Source organism: Phacochoerus africanus, chromosome 1 (genome assembly GCF_016906955.1).
Source record: "Phacochoerus africanus isolate WHEZ1 chromosome 1, ROS_Pafr_v1, whole genome shotgun sequence".
Taxonomy (NCBI): domain Eukaryota; kingdom Metazoa; phylum Chordata; class Mammalia; order Artiodactyla; family Suidae; genus Phacochoerus; species Phacochoerus africanus.
Window position 1 is genome coordinate 77063624 of NC_062544.1, and position 19192 is coordinate 77082815.

Sequence of the window (19192 nt, forward strand, 5' to 3'; positions counted from 1 at the left end):
ATAGTATGTGCTCATTGGTAAAATATGGAAAGTTTGAGGAACTTAAAAATAAATAAAAATGACTTACTCTCCCCAAACAATCTGTGCGTTTTTCTATTCCCTCTCCCAAATTCTGTCTTTAAAATTTTCACAATATTTAGGTTTGTGATTAATTTGTATCTTATTTTAAAATGTTTGTTTTCTAAATGCAGGAATAATTCAATGCTCAATGCAGAAAACTTGAAAAACATAAAATTCACATTTGGAGATAACCAGTGAAAATATTGGAAGAGTCCTTCCCTTCCAAATTATTATTTTCATATCTGTTTCCTATTTTTAATTAACGTCCTGGGGCCCAGGGTTGAGCTAAAGAGTCTTATTTAAGAAAAGGGGTACTATGTGCAGAAGGCTCAAGGAGAATTGAAATAGAACATGTGTGACATTTCAGGCACATGTAGCTGGGTGTCCAGACCAGTCAGAAGTCTGGTCTTGGTGGGGTGTGTGTGAGATGCTCTGTACTTGAGATCACTTGTGTCCAAATGTGCTTTGTAACGTCATTCTCATAGGAAGCCAAGCGCTTTTCCAACATTGATAAATCCTGGGTGAAGATCATGACTCGGGCACATGAGATGCCCAATGTGGTTCAGTGTTGTGTTGGAGATGAGACCATGGGGCAGCTGTTACCACACTTGCTGGACCAATTGGAAATCTGCCAGAAATCCCTTACTGGGTAAGTTCACTGGCTTTGTGAGGACTCTTGGCATCCTAGAGATGAAAGGGGCCAGAGAGTCAAGTCAGTATTAGCCAAGTTGGTTTTCTTTTGCTTAGACTTAATTCATGTCTCAGGTGGCATGGGTTGAAGCCCTACAGTCTCTCTAAGCATCAGATCTTCTCTGATATTGGAATTATAGGACTTAGAGCTTCTTCTATTGCTGGGACAAAATCTTGTAACTATTCTCATACAGACCTTGCTTTTAAAAGTAACGTATCTATTTTTTTCTGATATCCTTCTTGGATAAACACCTGAAGAAGCAAAATATTTCATTATACTCAACCAAGAACAATATGAACAGTGTATTGTGTACACAAGCAGTCAACATTATGCAAAACTGAAAGCCTAATTTATCTATCCGTATACACAGACACACCCACACTTACGGAAGCTGGATGAATTCCAAGAGCAACAAATACTTTTCCCCCCTTTGGCTAATCATGATAAAATAATGTAAATAGGAATATGTTGAATAGTAACATTTTAAAAACAGTTATCTACGCATGCTTTTATTTACTTTTCTTAAAGCTTACTTTATTTTTTATTTTAATAACTCAATGCATTTATTACATTTATAGTCATACAATAATCATCACTGCTTTTATTTACCTTTGATTTTTGAGATATATAATTGACACATAATTATATTGGTTTCAAGTGTACAACATAATGATTCTATATTTGTATATATTGCAAAATGACCACGGTAATAAATACTTAACATTGGTCTCCATAAAGTTACAAATTATTTTTTTTCTGATGAGAATTTTTAAGACCTTCTCTCGGCAGCTTTCAAATATGCAACATAGAGTGATTAACTATTGTCACCATGCTATGCATTATATCCCCATGACCGATTTATCTTGTAACTAGAATACCTCTGCTTTTAAATATCTCCTTCTAACTGTTGGTCTCCTTAGAATAGTCAGTATATATGGAGCAATTTTGTGTAAACTACTGATTATTGCATTGGTCAGCGTTCTCTAGAAAAGCTGAACTAACAGGATGTACACACACACACACACACACACACACACACACAGGAAAATAGACAGAGAAAGATGCCTTTGTGGAGGCTGATGAGTTCAAATCTGTAGGGGAGGATAATGGGCTGGAGATCTGGGAACTGCTCATGCAGCTCAGTTCAAGCCCAGAGGCCATCTCCTGGTATTTTCCTTCTTCCTCTGATGAGTCAGTCTTCTCTTCAGACTTTCAAGTGACACATTATGGAGGGGAATCAGCTTTATTCAAGTCTACTGATTTAATGTTAATCTCATCTAGAAAAAACTTCATAGACACATCTAGAACAATGATTGACTTAATATCCAGATACTATGGTTTAGCCAAATCTGCACATCAAATTAACCATCACAGTTATCTGTAGTCCTAGGTGGGATCAACATCAGAGAGTTTTTTTTTTTTTCCCTTCCCTGTGGCACATGGAGTTCCTGGGCCAGGGATCAAAGCCAAGCCACAGTCGTGACTTATGTTGCACCTGCAGCAACACTGGATTCTTAACCCATGTTGCTGGGCTAGGGATTGAACATAGGGACACTTCCAATCCTGTTGCTCCACAGTAGGAATTCAGATCAGCATCAGAGATAAAAACTGCACTGAGATCAACACTTATGCCTGGCCACATATGCTGAGCATTTAACTCAGGACTAAATGGTGACTGATGTTGCCTCGGGTGACTCTGGTTATGGGTGATCTTTCCCCATATAGATGTCTCTGTGTCCTCACTACAGGTATATAATAGTACCTGTAACACTGCCTGTGAATTGGCAGCTGTCCTGTGCCTTGAGGAACCCAGGCCACCAAAACCAGGCTATGCTCCTCATCATGAGTAGGGGTTAAAATACTCGGCTTCAAGTAGTACTTTGGGAAGATCTCTGTGAAATCAATAGAGAAGATGCTTAAACTTGAAAAAAAAACTGACAAAGCTAAATATAAAAGAAATACCTGTATGATAATTTGCAAGTAATAGGGTTTACTTATTTATCTGTGGTTGATCCCCATACCATTTGAAATGACTACTGAAAAATAGTGATGAGAAAAGTAAGGTCAAAGGAAAACAAGGGCTGATAACATGGTAAGTTTGGCTCAGAGAAAAGCTATAAATAGACCTCAGACTCAGAGAGGTCCCTGCTTCCTAGGGAGCAAAGCAAAGAGTGATATACTATTAGGTACAACCTTTGTAGGATCCATAAGATAAAATGTACCATTGGCTCTGGGAAACAGTATTTTTTTGCTTTAAAATGATACCTTGGAGGAAATTCTATTGTGCATCCTCTTTCAAAGGAGCACTAAGAAGACTCCTCACTGACTTTCTTATTACAGGCTATGAGCCTTTCTGATGGAATGGCTTGATTCTGGGAACTGATGTGCACTCTTCCAAAAATCCTTCATGAGTATCATTTTCATATCCAAGTTGTTAGAAAATAAGGGGCAGTGCAAATCATGAGAGATTTAAATGCTGAAAAGGGGAGTTCCCATTGTGGCTCAGCAGTAGTGAACCCAACTATTATCCATGAGGACGCAGGTTCGATCCCTGGCCTTTCTCAGTGAGTTAAAGATCTGTCGTTGCTGTGAGCTGTGGCGTAGTTCACAGATGTGGCTCGGATCCCACGTTGCTGTGGCTTGGTGTAGGCTAGCAGCTATAGCTCTGATTCTACTCCTAGCCTGGGAACTTCCATAGCGTGGCCCTAAAAAAGACGCACATGCACACACACACACACACACACACACACAACCCACCCTGAAAAGTGTCTAGGGGATAGAAAATCGGCACAGCTAGTTAAGGACAAATTCATCGACTTTGGTATTTGTTTGGGGAGGTGATAAAGCACAAAGAAGACCATGCCTAAGTGAATTTCTACCCAACTCCATATGAAGGCAGTGGAGCTGGAGGTAGAGCCACAATTTTCTTTAGCAAATATTTGTAGATTTAATCTAAGTGATGGGTTTAAACTAAAACTTTTCCTTTAAAACATGTCCTAAGCAGGCATTATTAAGTGCCATGATCATAGCCAATTAATGGAGCACTCTTTCAATGTCTCCTTTAGAGCAAAAACCAGTGGTGAGTAAATCCCCCAACATAAATTTTTAGAAAAGTTAGACTCTCAGGGATTAATTTAATTTATAAAATTGTTGAAGCAAGTCAAGTAATTGTTGAAGGACATTTGACGAAAGGATTTTTATTTTACAATAGTCGATATTGTGTCACATTCTTTTTAACCACTGCAATTAGTTAGCACAACTGTGTTTCAGGCATCCATAAAGGTTCTTGGCTGTAGACCTGGCTTGATGACCAGGCAGTCACCAGACTCAGGCCAGAGGGAAAGAGGAAAAGGATTAGAATGTTCCCATGTTCAAAGTGGAAAGACTCAAGGAACATGGATCATTAGGACATCACAAGAAATCTGCTGGGGAATCATACTACTGGTCTATCTACAGCTGGCTTTTTTACTTTTCTTTCCTTCCTCTTTGCCACCTGCCACTAAGATGCACACACATGCACACACAGATACACATGTACATATGTTCCTCTTTTTTTCTCTTTTCTTTTTCATTATTATTTTTGTTTTTTGTCTTTTTAGGGCTGCACCCAAGGCATATGGAGGTTCCCAGGCTAGGGGGTGAATAGCTGTAGCCGCAAGCCTACACCACAACCATAGCAACACCAGATCCGAGCTGCTTCTGTGACCTACACCACAGCTCATGGCAACGCCGGATCCTTAACTCACTGAGTGAGGCCAGGGATTGAACCCACGTCCTCATGGATGCTGGTCAGATTTGTTTCTGCTGCACTGTGATGGGAACTGACAATATTTTTGCTTTATCATGGACACACTCTGCCCCATCACTTGACATTTTGGCATTATTTTTTAACTCCTTGGAGAAAAAGTCTATTCACAGATTTTACTGAGCTTTCTTTGGCTTTTGATTCTGTTCCCAAGAAGACTGTGTGAGCCAAACTGTGTATTAGCCCTTGAATGCTAATGTTCACACATAAAAATGATGCCCTTCTAAGCCAGTGAGGATCTGCGTTGCTAGGAAGGGTTTTCACGCAGATCAGAAACGAACTGTCTCCTCTGCTCCATCACAGAGGATTGGTTGTCATATTCCACGTGCCTTCTTCCATCCTGGTCTAACCAGATAGAAGACATGACCTGATTTCACACCAGAATCAGACCAGGCTACTGTGAGGAGGACAACAAGTAAGGATAGAGACCGGAATTCTTACCAATAAGGAATTCATTGTTCTCCATTAAGAATAAAAATCAAAGTTATACAAAAAAGATGGATTGGGATCTTAAAATTAGCATAATGAAAGAACGGGAAGTAAAAAGCTAACATAAAATAAAACACTATGAGCTCTAAAGCAAGATTTTAAGAAAAAGAGAAGGAATGGAAGCAAAGAGACTCTTAAGGTGGCCTATTATCCTGTCCCCTCTTGGAGGCTGGACTTTGTCCATATTCATGTGTCCAAAGGGAATAAATGCAGTCACTGCAGTGATAGCTTGTGATGTATATTTTACTGAGCATCCTCTGAGAATTGAAGAGGAAGATTACAGCACTTACAGGAAGGCTCAGTCATTACTATCACCTTGGACCTGCCCATTTCTTCCCCGAGGTCCCCACTTACAGGGAGTTTACTCTTAGATCTCCTTCCTTGCATTGCCTCTTCCAGCCTCTAAAAAATTCTTCTCTTTTGTCTTGAGGAATTTGGCTCTTGGCCCCATCCTGGACATCTGGGGCAACAAACACACATTCCTGGCAGTTGACTGAATATGCGTTTGCCACACCTGTCCTTGAGGGCATTTCCCCCCTCCCCCCGCCCTGGTCTCTGATCCATGTAGTTTTTTAGTGAGAACTCTGTTTTCTACCAAGAGAATTCCACTTCTGTGAAATAAGAATATTTCCCTCATTGTTTTACGCAGAGAACAAATAATTAATACAAATGGCAAGGAAGGAGTAGAAATGAAAATAACTAGGACAAAGTTTGAAAAGGATGCTGTGTTGCTGTGAACTGTGGTATAGGTCGCAGATATGTGGCTTGGATCAGGCATTGCTGTGACTGTGGTATAGGCCTGCAGCTGCAGCTCCAATTCAATTCCTAGCCTGGGAACTTCCATATACCACAGTATGGCCCTAAAAAGACAAAAAAAAAAACCAAAAACAAAAATGTGAGAGAAAAAAATGTATCCATGACATAAGGAATTACCATAAAATAAAACAAATATAGAAACAAAAGAACAGGGAAAGTAGGCTGATGATAGGAGGAACATCCACTGGGTTTTGGTAACTCCTGGAAGCAGAGAACAGTGTCAGGTCCGTTCCTTCCACATTGCTGGATTTTGCTTCTGCTTCAGCGATGGATTCATTGGATTCTTTTAAGATACATTTCCAAGAATCAAAATTGTCATCCTTTAGCTGACATAGCCCTGTGCTTGCAAACAAAATAAACCAAAACCAAAACAGCTACCTCTGTGATTTTTCCTGTCCAATACAAAGAAGGTACAAAAATGCCCAGGTTAAGTCAGATGTGTATGTGGGAAATCTAGATTGTCTTGAACTCTTTCCCCCTTTTCCATCCAGATTAATTTATTCCTAGAAAGGCCTGTTTTGCATATTTATGAAGTTTATTTTTTCTTCCCCACTTAGATACTTGGAGAAAAAACGACTTTGTTTTCCTCGGTTCTTCTTTGTCTCGGACCCTGCCCTGCTGGAGATTCTGGGCCAAGCATCAGATGCACACACCATCCAAGCCCACCTGCTGAATGTGTTTGACAACATTAAAACCGTCAAGTTCCATGAAAAGGTTTGCCTAATCCTAACTGTGGGCCAGCAATGACCATATCTTAGAATCTCGACTGTCTTCATTAAATAGCTCTCCAACAGTATTTACAAAGGATTACTTCCCTGTGCGTTAACCATCGGCTAGGGATTAAAAAACACGAAGAACAACAACAACGAAAAGACAACCTTTGGGGCCCAATTTGCCTTCAGTCCTATGTGGTTTCTTAATACCCAAAGTGTAGATTTGAATAACAAACAGTTTAAATATGATTAGGAATGCATCGTATGTAGTAGTCATGGCTTTACATGCCAAGCTAACTGTTTAGAAATTCAACACAACAAAGAAGCGAATTGCTCATCAAACAGTGCCTTGACTAAACAGAATTTCCACAGTGGTTTGACTGTTTTAATCAGGCTTCATGGTCCTCCATATTTTTCATCATGCTCCATTGTAAACTTTCTTTCTTTTTAAAAAACACTCCCAACAAATTTCTAGAGTCATGGAGTTGTATGGGACCCCTAAGAAGAAGGCGTTCAGTGTGAGGGAGGTTACACTTGCACAGCTGCCAGGAGATAGTGTCTTCACCACCAAATCCCTTAAAAGAGTTTCCTTTCCAGGTGGATAACATATTCAGTTTCCCCTTCGTGCTTCACACCAGCCTTAGTATCCTTTATTGATTCATCCTAGAGTGAAGGTTGCACTTGTTGAGCAAATGACCATGTGCTAGATATTGTACTTGGCAGTGAGATTATACCCTCCTTGGGGAACTCATGCTCTGATGGAGTCTGCAGAGAGCAGCTCATGCATGGTAGAGCCGGTCCACTGGAAGCCACTGATGGCCAGTCTTTTAAGTTCAAGCTCTTCCCTGTGTGCCAGGCACCACACAAGTCCTGGGGCTCCAAGGAAAAATATATCACTGTCCATACTGAAGTTGGTTTTATACAGTACAACACTCAAGAGAAACTTGGCAATTAAACTGTCAATATTTTTGACTTGCTGTGCTTGTGTTATATGCAAGGAGCATGGGGATGCTGGCCAGGGACCCCTCCCCTGGGGATGGGGTGTAAGAGGCTTCCTTCAGGGGAATTTGGTGTTTGAACTGATTTTTGGAAAGTGAGTGTAACCTCATTAGGTGGGGAAGGGACACGTGGTCTGTTCAGAGGAAGAGCAAGTGCTAGGTCCCAGAGCTGCAGGCAGCCTAGGATGTCAGAAATGTAGGTGCTTGAGGGAGTGTATTACTTTCCTAGGCTTCCATTGCCTCCAACTCTGCCTTTGTCTTCCTAAGTTTCCTTCTAAGGATATCATTCTGCCCCCATCCAAGATGACCTCAGCTTAACGTGATTACATCCTCAGACACCCCATTTCCAAATAACGTCCCATTCACAGGTACTGAGGCTTAGTGCTTCATCATGTGTTTGCGGAGGACACAGTTTAACCTGCAACATGGGGTGATGAGCAAAGGAAAAAGGGAGAGAAGGAGGCATGGACTGTATTCCAGAAGGCCAAGTGCATCACACTATGGAATGTATTTCATCATGAATGTGACAAAAGGTGTGAGAGGTTTTGAGCAGATTAGTGACCTGATTTGTGTTTCCGAAAAATCTTCTGGCTCAGTGTAGGAGGTGGGATGGAAGAGGGCAAGGAAACCAGTGTTTGAAGCATTTACAAAGTCAGGATGGGAAAGGCTGAACTGCCACAATGAATCCTTGATGAAGGATTTTTTTTTTCCAGGGTTGGCACAGTGGCTTTATTTTGTGCGCTGTGAGGGTGAAGGTGATCTTCAACATTCTTCCTTCCCCGATGCGTCCCAGGACGAAGGGGTGTGGGTGGTGGGTGGGCAGGCAGGTGGGTGTGAGATGTGCTGGGGCAGGAGGCCTCCTGGCGCAGCACCCATGGATCCACTTAGGAGAGGGGCCCGAGGAGTGGAAGGTGGCAGGATGGGCAGCTAACTGCCTGCACATCTGATGGGGCGGGATGGACTCAGGTGACAGGAGGGGACACCTGGCTCTTTCAGAGGAAGCTGGGGGAGGGGCTGCACACATGCAGGAAGGACGGCAGCGGTGCTGCTGAAGGGCAGTCACCATACATCCTCGGTGTGGGCGCCGCCTTCCCGTGTAGAGTGGGTCCCTCTGCTTCATGAGCCCTTGTTCTCCCCAGGGAAGTGGGAGAAGAGAAAACCCATGCGAGCAGTGGAAGCTACGGGCTCCACTGTCTGGAACTGAGAGTCTCCGAGAGGCCACAGAGCACATGGTGGGGGCGTCTGGTGATCCAGCCCAGCTCGCTGCAGTCCCCTCCCAGCCCCTAGGTCCTGGGAGGGGGAGGGCCTGCTGGTTTCCTCTCTGAATAAAGGGGACCTCGCAGGTCAGGGGAGGTCATCCAGCAGGAAAGGGGTGGACGGACCTCAGGTTCCTACTGGCTGACAGGTAATGGTGACGGGGTTCAAGGAACTTGATGTCTTTTCCTCGGCTGAAACTGCATCCCATCTCTCGACCTCGCTGGGCCAGGGGTGCGCAGGGCAGGAGCTCTAGGTCCACTGGAAGTCCCCCCGCTGACCCCCCGGTCTTGCTGTTGAGTTTTATCTCACCCAGCACGATGTCCCTGCTGACAGCCTTGCGCATGTCATACAGGGTGAGGGCGGCCATGGCGGCTGAGGTCAAGGCCTCCATCTCCACCCTGGTGGGTCCCCAAGCCCGGCAGGACGCCTGGATCACCACGGCATGGCGTGTGCTGTCCAGCTCCAGCCGCACCTGGACGTGGCTCAAGGCCACGTGGTGGCACAGAGAAATCAGCTGGCTGGTCAGCTTGGCCGCCTGGATGCCTGCCAGCTGGGCCACCACCAGGGCATCTCCCTTCTTTAGCTGGCTCTCCTGGACGAGCTTGAAGACCACAGGCCCCAGGAGGACCATGGCTGAGGCCACGGCCACCCGCTCTGGAGAGGAAGGGAAGACAGTATGGATTTGATGGTTTTTAAAAAAAAATTAGTGTTTCCCAGGTCCAGTAGATCTACTGGATGCATGGGCTGAAAGAGATTGAATTACCCAGGAAGGTCTTCCTGATGTTTTCCTCAAATCCTTCTGCTTTACCACCAGGACTTCATGGTCCTAGAGTGAAACTTAATCATTATCTGATTGTATATTGAAGATAATTGAAACGTCCTCATTTTAGCTTTTATTCATTGCAATTACTTCTTAAAAATAAATAGCTTTGCTTTTCCCTACTTGTTGTTCTTGCCATAAGGTTTCTATAACTAGGGGCAAATCCTGGTTTTGTGAGTCCTAAATCTTATAAAATTATATCAAAAATTATATTCAGGACCTAGAAGGGTCTGTGCAAGTGAGGGGCTCCGAACTTAAGGCTCCTTAGCTTCTTGGTGGATCACTACTGTGCACAGGTAAGGAAAACTGTGTTAATGCAAACTAAATCTGTGCCCAAGGGAACAATACTCCACTTACTGAAGAACAAAACCAATGAGAAACATTTGTATTTATTTTACAGTTTGCATAACAGTTGTCCCTTGGTATCTGTGGGGTGATTGGTTCCGAGACCCCAGCAGATACCAAAATATATGAATGCTTATATCCCTATGTAAAAGGTGTATTTAAAATTTGTATGTAACCTATGCATGGTCTCTAGATTACTTATGATACCAACACAATGTAAATGCTATGTAAATAGTTGCCAGCATGTGGCAAATTCAAGTTTTGCTTTTTGGAACTTTCTGGAATTTTTTCCCCCAAACATTGTCCATCTGCTGTTGGTTGAATCCATGGATTTGGAACTCGTGGATACAGAGGGCTGCCTGTATTTTGCTTAATTGGTGTGAATAGCCTGTGAGAGTAGAGAGTAGGACAGGCATGATTTTTTTTTTTTTTTTTAGTTTTATGGCTGCCCCTGTGGCACATGGCAGTTCTCAGGCCAGGGATGGAATCGAGCTGCAGCTGCAGCCTGCTCCACAGCTGCAGGTATGCCAGAACCTTTAACTCACTGCAACTGGCTGGGGATTAAACCTGCACTTTCCACAGCAACCGAAGTCTCTGGAGTCCACATTCTCAACCCACTGTGTCACGGCAAAAACTCACAGGCATGATTTTTGATGACTAATTAGAGGCAAATAGTTTAGGCTCAGAGATGTGTCTTCCAATTTTTCATGGTCAGTGAATAGCAGAGCACCACTAGAACCGTATTTTAGGGAGTTTCCATTGTGGTGCAGTGGAAACAAATCCGACTAGTTACCATGAGGTTGAGAGTTCAGTCACTGGCTTCGTACAGTGGGTTAAGGATCCAGCATTGCTGTGAGCTGTGGTGTAGGTCGCAGACGTGGCTCGGATCTGGCATGGCTGTGGCTGTGGCATTGGCCGGCATCTGTAGCTCCTATTAGACCCCTAATCTGGGAACCTCCATATGCCGCAGGTGTGGCCCTAAAAAGCAAAAAAGCCAAAAACAAAAACCAAAAAAACCAAACATATTTTAGAACTCCAAGTCCTCCAGATGTTCTATTATGCCATACTGCATGGGAATTAAAGTGAAATGGACTAGGAGCTGGGTTTGCTTTAGGATATATTACATGCAACCAAGAGCTCCTGGGAGCACGATGCTTAGTATAGAGTTGGAATTACCTTGTGAGATGTTTGCATTGATCATATTGACCAGGTCATTGCTCATTTCAGCTTGATAATCTTGTGGTGTGGATGACGGGCTCTTAGAGAGTCCCATTTCATCTAGGGGAACTTTAGAGATTTTTTTTGATTATCACTTTCGTATTGACCATTTCTCTTAGAAAACAAGTTTCTCCTCTCAAGGATAGATTATTTGAAATTGATTTAGTATTCCCTCTTTGATGTCATGGAAGCTTTTTAAAAATTTTTTTTTGAAATTGATTTTGTATTATACTTTGCCTTTTGTAATATATAGCTTAACTTTCCATGAAAAGGGTAACATTGACACGAGGGCAGTGGAGGAATTCATTCTTTATATAAATATAGCTTTTTTTTTTTTTTTTGGCTCCTAACACAGATCTATGATCGCATTCTGTCAATTTCCTCTCGAGAGGGTGAGACGATTGAATTAGATAAACCTGTGATGGCAGAGGGCAATGTGGAAGTTTGGCTTAATTCTCTCTTGGAGGAATCGCAAGCCTCATTACATCTTGTGATTCGCCAGGCAGCTGCAAATATTCAAGAAACAGGTTTCCAACTGATTGAATTTCTTTCTTCCTTCCCTGCTCAGGTCAGTGTATCGAAATTGAAAAGTATTTTTTACAGAACAGTCGTTTTAGATCTCATACATTGGCTGTTGTAAACTATACAACTGCCTATAATTTAACTCCAGATCGATATTGAGATTTTCATAAAGGTGTGTTAGATAGAGATAAGATTAAAGATTTCAACTACAGATTGTTTGGTATTATATGTCTGTATTTATACATGTATATTTGTAAATATATATTTGTGCCATAGAGATATTTGATTTTCTTAAATTTTTTTTTCTACTGAATCTCTTTAGTGCACAAATCTTAAAACATATGGTGTTTTACCAGAAAAATGAGAAATGTGTTTCAGCAATAAAATACAGAAAATGATGTTTTCCTTTTTTTTTTTTCTTTTTGGTCTTTTATCTTTTTAGGGCCGAACCTGTGGCATATGGAGGTTCCCAGACTAGGTAATCGGAGCTGTAGCTGCCAGCCTACATCAGAGCCACAGCAACGCAGGATCCGAGCCACGTCTGCGACCTACACCACAGCTCACGGCAATACCAGATCCTTAACCTACTGAGCGAGGCCAGGGATCGAACCCACAATCTCATGGTTCCTAGTCGGATTCGTTAACTACTGAGCCACGATGGGAACTCCAGAAAATGGTGTTTTCTTAGTCATGTGATCAATAAAGATTTTGTGAGTAATTGTTATGTGTACACCCTGTGGTAATCTGGGGGAAGAAGGTTTAAGACATATTCTTTCCCTGCCAGTAGCTTAAAAATCTTTCTAGGGAGAAAAATGACTCGAAATGAGAAGAAAAAAATTGTGGACATGTCATGAGGACATGACATATGTTTAAATGTCAAGTAAACAATATGAACAGAGTTTCCATAGGTTTTGAAACAATGTATCAAGTTGATGTACTCAAGGATGGTTTGACATTTGCATAATAATCACAACTGTTCACTATATTGTAATTTCTATTTCAATATGTTCATATGCCATGCACACTCATAAAGCCTTTTTTATTTCCAAAAGGTTGGATTATTAGGAATTCAAATGATATGGACACGGGATTCAGAAGAGGCCCTTAGAAATGCCAAGTTTGATAAAAAAATCATGCAGAAAACCAATCAGTCTTTCCTGGAGCTACTGAACACATTGATAGACATGACAACAAAGGATCTGAGTTCCATGGAACGAGTTAAATATGAGACTTTAATTACTATTCACGTGCACCAAAGAGATATCTTCGATGGCCTGGTAAATGCTTTACAAATGCTGTGGCATATACAGAAAAGCAAATAGTAGACACTATCTGTGTTTATCTACTGGAAATAGTTTGAATGAATTCAAAGAAAAGATAAAATTCAGGCAAAGAATCATCTTCATGATGAGGGATTATCTTTTAGATTTTTTTTTCAGTCTTTATCTGAAACTTTAGCTATATTCTGATGATCTCTGCTAAGGTGTCATGGAGGCAACTAGATTTTATATTAAAATTATTTATATGATCATTTTTAATGCTGAAATGTCATGTAACCTCCTGCAAAGCTTTCATTTGTTTTGTGCTCCTTTTGGTTATTAAATTGAAGATGACTAGGTTCTTGCTATAGAAATAATAAGTGATATTGTTAGTAAAGCCGCTTGGTACTTTCTTTAAGGCTTTTCATAAATCACATCTTTAACAAGTTTTGCTGCCTTTTATGTGGTTGATTGCAAATGGTCTTTCCTAATATCGTTTGTGACATTCAGGTGTCATGCAGATGTTTGCCTTTAAAAAAAGAACAGGGGTGGAAGAGAGAGTTTAGTAGCTATAGAAAATAGGAAATGTGAAAAGAAATGAAATTTGTCCTTTACCGTAAAATACAACATTAGATAAGAGGCCAGAAGCTCTTATTTTCATAATAATTTTTTGGATTGTGTCTCACCCCATTATGTAAAAAAGATTATGAAAGATTGGCTCTGATGTAGTGGAAATACAGGCAGCACATTTAAGCTGTTAGGTGCTAATCTCCTCTCTTAATAGTTAAGCACACTGTTTGCCTCTCTGAGAAAAAAGGGCTCTGGGTAATTTTAGATTTCTTATTTGTCAAAGAAAAATGATTAAAATGGCTTAAAATTTCGGTTAAGAAATCCAGACAAAAGCATTACTGGCCAGTGACATGCCACTTAGATGTTAGAAATTTTGGCCTCCTGCAAATCCTAGGAAGAATAATTGATGGATTATGTACTTTGTCATAATAATTAGAGATGCCTTTTTTCCCCATATGCGATTGTTTAGTTCCATCTTTGTAAGTCAAACATGTTTTTCATAGATTGTATTTCATGGCTAGGACTGTGGTATTGGGCACTTAAGGGTGAAATTTAAGACATGAACATCTTGGAGTTCCCTGGTGGCCTAGCAATTAAGGACCTGGTGTTGTCACTGCTGTGGCTTGGGTCACTGCTGTGGCACAGGTGCGATCCCTGGCCCAGGAACTTCCGATGTGGCCAAAAAGAGAACATATTACTGTTAAAATAGATCATAGGATTTAAATCGGAGGGGCACAAGAGAGGTTTCTCTTGAAGTTTTTTCCCCATATCTTCTCAAATATATTTTTTGCTAATCAATGAATGATCAGGTTGAATGGTGATGCAGCTGACATCTTTAAACTAGTTGGGTTGCCGTAGTTCCGTTTACGTCCCATTATGATCTACGTGAATGCTAATGTGTTGAGTTAATAAACAGTTCTCGTCTCAGTTTTAACATATACTTTTTGCATTTCAGTGTCACATGCATATCAAGAGCCCTACAGACTTCGAGTGGCTGAAACAGTGCAGGTTTTATTTTAATGAAGATTCTGACAAGATGATGATTCACATCACAGATGTGCCATTCATATACCAGAATGAATTTTTAGGCTGCACTGACAGGCTTGTCATAACCCCTCTCACAGACAGGTGATGGAAGGATTCTGTGATTCCACAACCTCTCTCCACAGCCTCACCCCCCCCAACCCTGACATTTTTATTCTTGCCAGGTGCTCAGGGGATTTTGGCTTATGGTCTCTTTAGACTTCATAGGCTCTCTTATATTAAAGTCTTTGAAATTCGGTATTTTTAACAACGCATGTCTTCACATGGGATTTAGGACGTCTGTGACTGAAACAGACTTTGCTTCCTTTGCCTTTGCTCTTATAGAGGCTAAGTTTAAATGACCTCAGTGGATATTGAATGGGATAAAAGGGAATTAATTGCTATATGTCAATAGGTACAGATCACCCTGGGCCTTGAGGGGTGCTTTGGGGGATTAGTGGACCGTTGTCATTACAGAGACAATTAAGGTGTTTTTTTTTTTTTTTTTTTTTTTAAGCAGGATAGAAATTGAGTAGGAACATTGGTGAAAAGGGACAGAAAAGACATTGGCCTGAATGTCTGGAGTTCTTAGTTCTGCCCCACTGTGTTATGTAGGGCTGCCCCGCAATTTCCCTGGACCCAGTATCCTCATCTGTTAGATGAACTAGGCTCTCTCCATGAGGGTTCCCTCTGTGGCTAAAAGCCTCTAATTCACTTAGTCTCATCTGAACTTTGTGGCATCAACCAGTTGCATATGTGCAGCTCAGAGACAGTGAATACTTATTGTGGACAAAATAACTGAGCATTAAAATTAATATTTGGGCTAAGGAGATGCTGAAGCTGAATATTGATCATTTTCATGGAATGAGCCTCTGGGCTGTGAGACTGAGAAAATTCTCAGGCAAAATGTAAAATTTGACAGGCTTTTAGATGGAAAATATTATCAGACAGAGTGTACGAGTTTGACATAGTAGCCTTGTTGTTTGGGAGGCTGTTCCTCCTGCTCAGTTGTGTTACTAGATGAAGTGCTCACATTTACCTGAGGATAGCAGATTCTAATGCGTTATTTTCCTCTCGCGTTTTCGTCTTCATACTCTTGGCATTCCTTCTTATGTTTCATTAAGGTTGATTCCTACTGATGCTGGTGGACGTCCTTTTTGAGTTTTTCTCTGTTTTGAAGTGCAAAGGTGAATAATCCTAAAACGTGGAGACTTCCTGGAAACACTTGTAAAAATTATCTCACATCTTCTCTCTTTTCAAAGCTTAAGCATCTCCCTCCCTTCCTTCCTCTATAAAAACCTCTCCTGTTTTACTGAGAAGGTAGATGGTACCACCAGGGGAGACCTGCACTCATTTCCCACCATCACATCTGCCAACCAAGGCACCTGTCCTTGTGCTGCCTGCTTTCTCTCCTGGTTCTGCAGATGGGTTTTGTGCTGCCATCCAAAAACCAACACCTCCACTGGCATGGCTGTTTTCTCTCTGGGAGCATCCTCAGTTTTCAGTTTCTACCAGATCATTCTTATCAATGTTCCATGTGCTGTAACTGCTTCCAGAAAGGAAATCCTACGATGAATTTAGTTTAGTTTCCTTCCCATTTCTGTGCTCCCATCAGAATTCTTCAAAAGTGTAGTTTTTGTCCTTCCCCGAATTCACTCCATTCAGGCAAAATGTAAAAGTTTCTATTACTGCCATAACAAATGACCATAAATTTAGAAGCTTAAACTACACAAATCATTTTATTTATATTATTTTATTTTTGCTTAAAGTTTTACTGAGGTATAGTTAATTTACAAGGTTGTGATAATTGCTGTACAACAAAGTGACCCAGGCAGATATATACACATATCCATCCTCTCTTAGATCCTTTTCCCCTATAGATTATCACAGAATACTGGGTAAAGCACTCTGTGCTGTACAGCAGGTACAAATTAATTTATTCTGCATTCCGGTATGTTGGAAGTCTGGCATATATCTTGTTGGACTAACATTAAGTGTTGGCAGAACCATGCTCCCTTCTGTTCCTGTTCTTTCTGTCTATTGGAGAATCTTTTTCTTACAGTTGCAGGACCTATGTCCCATTTTTCTGTTGACTGTCAGCAAGGGCTGTTCCCAAGGTCTAGAGGTGCCACATTCCTTGGCTTGTGGCCCCTTCCTCCATCTTCACAGCTACAACAATGGGTTGAGACCCCATCATGCTTCCAGTTGCTTCTTTTTTTGGGGCATCTCATGTCTCTGACCCACTCTTCTGCCTCCTTCTTCCCCTTGTAAGGACTCATGAGATTAGATAGGGTTCACTGGTTAATCTAGGATAATCTTCCCATCTCAAGGCCTTAACATTAATTGCATCTGACAAGTCCCTTTAGCTCTGTCAGGTAACGTATTTACAGATTCCAGAGGTTAGCATGTGGATATTTTTTTGAGGGGGGTCATTATTCTGCCCATCACACTTTCTTTCCCCAGTAGAGCAGTCACTCAGGTCTTCATGTTGCCAAAACCAGGGGTCATTTCTAGTTCTGACCTTCCTTGACTAATCAGCAGCTTTTGTACAGATGATCACTCTCCTTTTTGATATACTTTCTTCATGTAGCTTCCAGGACAGGACACTTTCCTGGTTCCTCCTTTTCTGGTTGTCCCTTCATATACTCTTCTACTGGGTCTTCTTCATCTTCCTGACCACTAAGCATAGAACATACCAGGGTTCATCTCTTCTCCATCTATACTCACTCCTTAGGTGAGCCCATGTGGCTTTAAATATCATCTCGATGTGGACTTCCCCATCTCTGCACCCTGTGCTAGGCAGTAAGTCCTTCTTATCCATTTATGTGTAGTAGTCTGTGTCTGTTAACCCCATACTCCTGATTTATTCCTCCCTCCCTCTCCCTTTTGGTAATCCTAAATTTGTTTTCTATGTCTGTGAGTCAGTTCTGTTTTGCGTATAGATTCATTTGAATTATTTTTAGATTCCACATATAAGTGATATCAGATAATATTTGTCTTTGTCTGACTTATTTCACTAAGTATATAATATTCTCTAGGTCCACATTGCTGCAAATGACAATATTTCATCCTTTTTTTGTGGTTGTATATATATATATATATATATATATATATATATATATATATATACAACCTGTTCCTGTTCTTTCTGTGTATATATATATATATATATATATACACATATATATACACATATGTTTGCCATATCTTCTTAACCAAATTATCTGTTGCTGGGCAGCTGGGTTGTTTCCATGTGTGGGCTATTGTCAGTAGTGCTGCTTTGAACATTGGGGTGCATGTGTCTTTACAAATTAGAGTTTTCGTTTTTTTTTTCTGGCTGTATATCCAGGAGTGGGATTGCTGGATCATATGGTAGTTTTATATTTAGTTTTTTGTGTGTCTGTCTTTTTATTGCTGCCCCTGTGGCATATGGAGGTTCCCAGGCTAGGGGTCAAATCGGAGCTATAGCCACAGGCCTATACCACAGCCACAGTAGCACGGGATCCGAGCTGCATCTGCGACCTACACCACAGCTCATGGCAATGCCAGATCCTTAACCCACTGAGTTAGGCCAGGGATTGAACCTAGGTCTTCATGGATGCTAGTCAGATTCATTTCCGCTGAGCCATGATGGGAACTCCTATATTTGGTTTCATAAGGACTTGCCATACTGTTTTCCATAGTGGCTGCACCAATGTACATTCCCACCAATAATGTAGGAGGGTTCCCTTTTCTCCACACCCTCTCCAGCATTTTTTCTTTGTAGACTTTTTGATGATAGTCATTCTGATTAGTGAGAGGTGATACCTCATTGTTGTTTTGATTTGCATTTCTCTATTGATCACTGAGGTTGAGCATCTTTTCATGTACCTATTGGCCATCTGTATGTCTTCTCTTGGAAAATGTCTGTTTAGGTCTTATGCCCATTTTTTGATTGGGTTGTTTGTTTTTTTGACATTGAGTTAATCATTGGTAACATATTCTTTATCAACCTTTCCTTTCATTTCTCCTTAAGCAAGTCCTGCAATGAAAGAGTCTATAATTAAACCAAGTTCTCAACAAAGAAAAGTACCTTCCTGATGCATGTACTGTTGTCTTGGCAAGTTTTTCGGCATTTTAGAATCAATACTGTTTAGAAATGGGAACTGAAAGCACTTCTGATTTCTGTGTGGTGAAATGCATCTCAAGTGCTATGAATACTTAACACTAAGATTGTGTGCCAAAGAACTCTGGGTCATGGGGTAGATTAGTGTTCATTTGATGCTGTGGTCACATTCTGCATCTCTAATTCCAGCAGCACTGGGATAGGAAGAAGCAGATGAGAGAGTATGGCTGGACTGGCACAAGCCATTTATTCAACAAATGTTCATAGAGTACTACATGCCAGGGGTTAGGCAAGTACCTGGAGGTAAAAGTGGGAACCTGGTCTAGTTCTTGATAGCAGAACTAGATGGCCATCTAATGGGGAGGCGGAAAACTGTAATAAAGCTGCTAAAAGTACACTAAATCACATAAAAGTCCAAACCCATTCAAGAATGGTGACATTTTTGAAAGTAGCAAAGAGACTGGAAGGGAAAGCAGAGAAGCGGGGGTGAATTATTCCTAC

The 19192-nt window shown here is 41.2% G+C and overlaps 2 protein-coding genes across 2 annotated transcripts in view; one reads left to right on the forward strand and one right to left on the reverse strand.

Annotated features, from left to right (window-relative positions):
• The window catches only part of DNAH5 (dynein axonemal heavy chain 5), a 255165-nt gene that overhangs the window by 95849 nt on the left and 140124 nt on the right, over positions 1 to 19192 (forward strand). Inside the window, 5 exon segments of the mRNA XM_047799614.1 lie at positions 546 to 709; positions 6419 to 6575; positions 11568 to 11780; positions 12787 to 13011; positions 14519 to 14691. Coding sequence (XP_047655570.1) covers positions 546 to 709; positions 6419 to 6575; positions 11568 to 11780; positions 12787 to 13011; positions 14519 to 14691 — 932 coding nt within the window.
• LOC125120209 (molybdenum cofactor biosynthesis protein 1-like) lies at positions 8863 to 9521 on the reverse strand. The gene has a single exon (XM_047768098.1). The coding sequence runs from the start codon at positions 9458 to 9460 to the stop codon at positions 8927 to 8929; it is 534 nt and encodes a 177-aa protein (XP_047624054.1). The 5' UTR covers positions 9461 to 9521; the 3' UTR covers positions 8863 to 8926.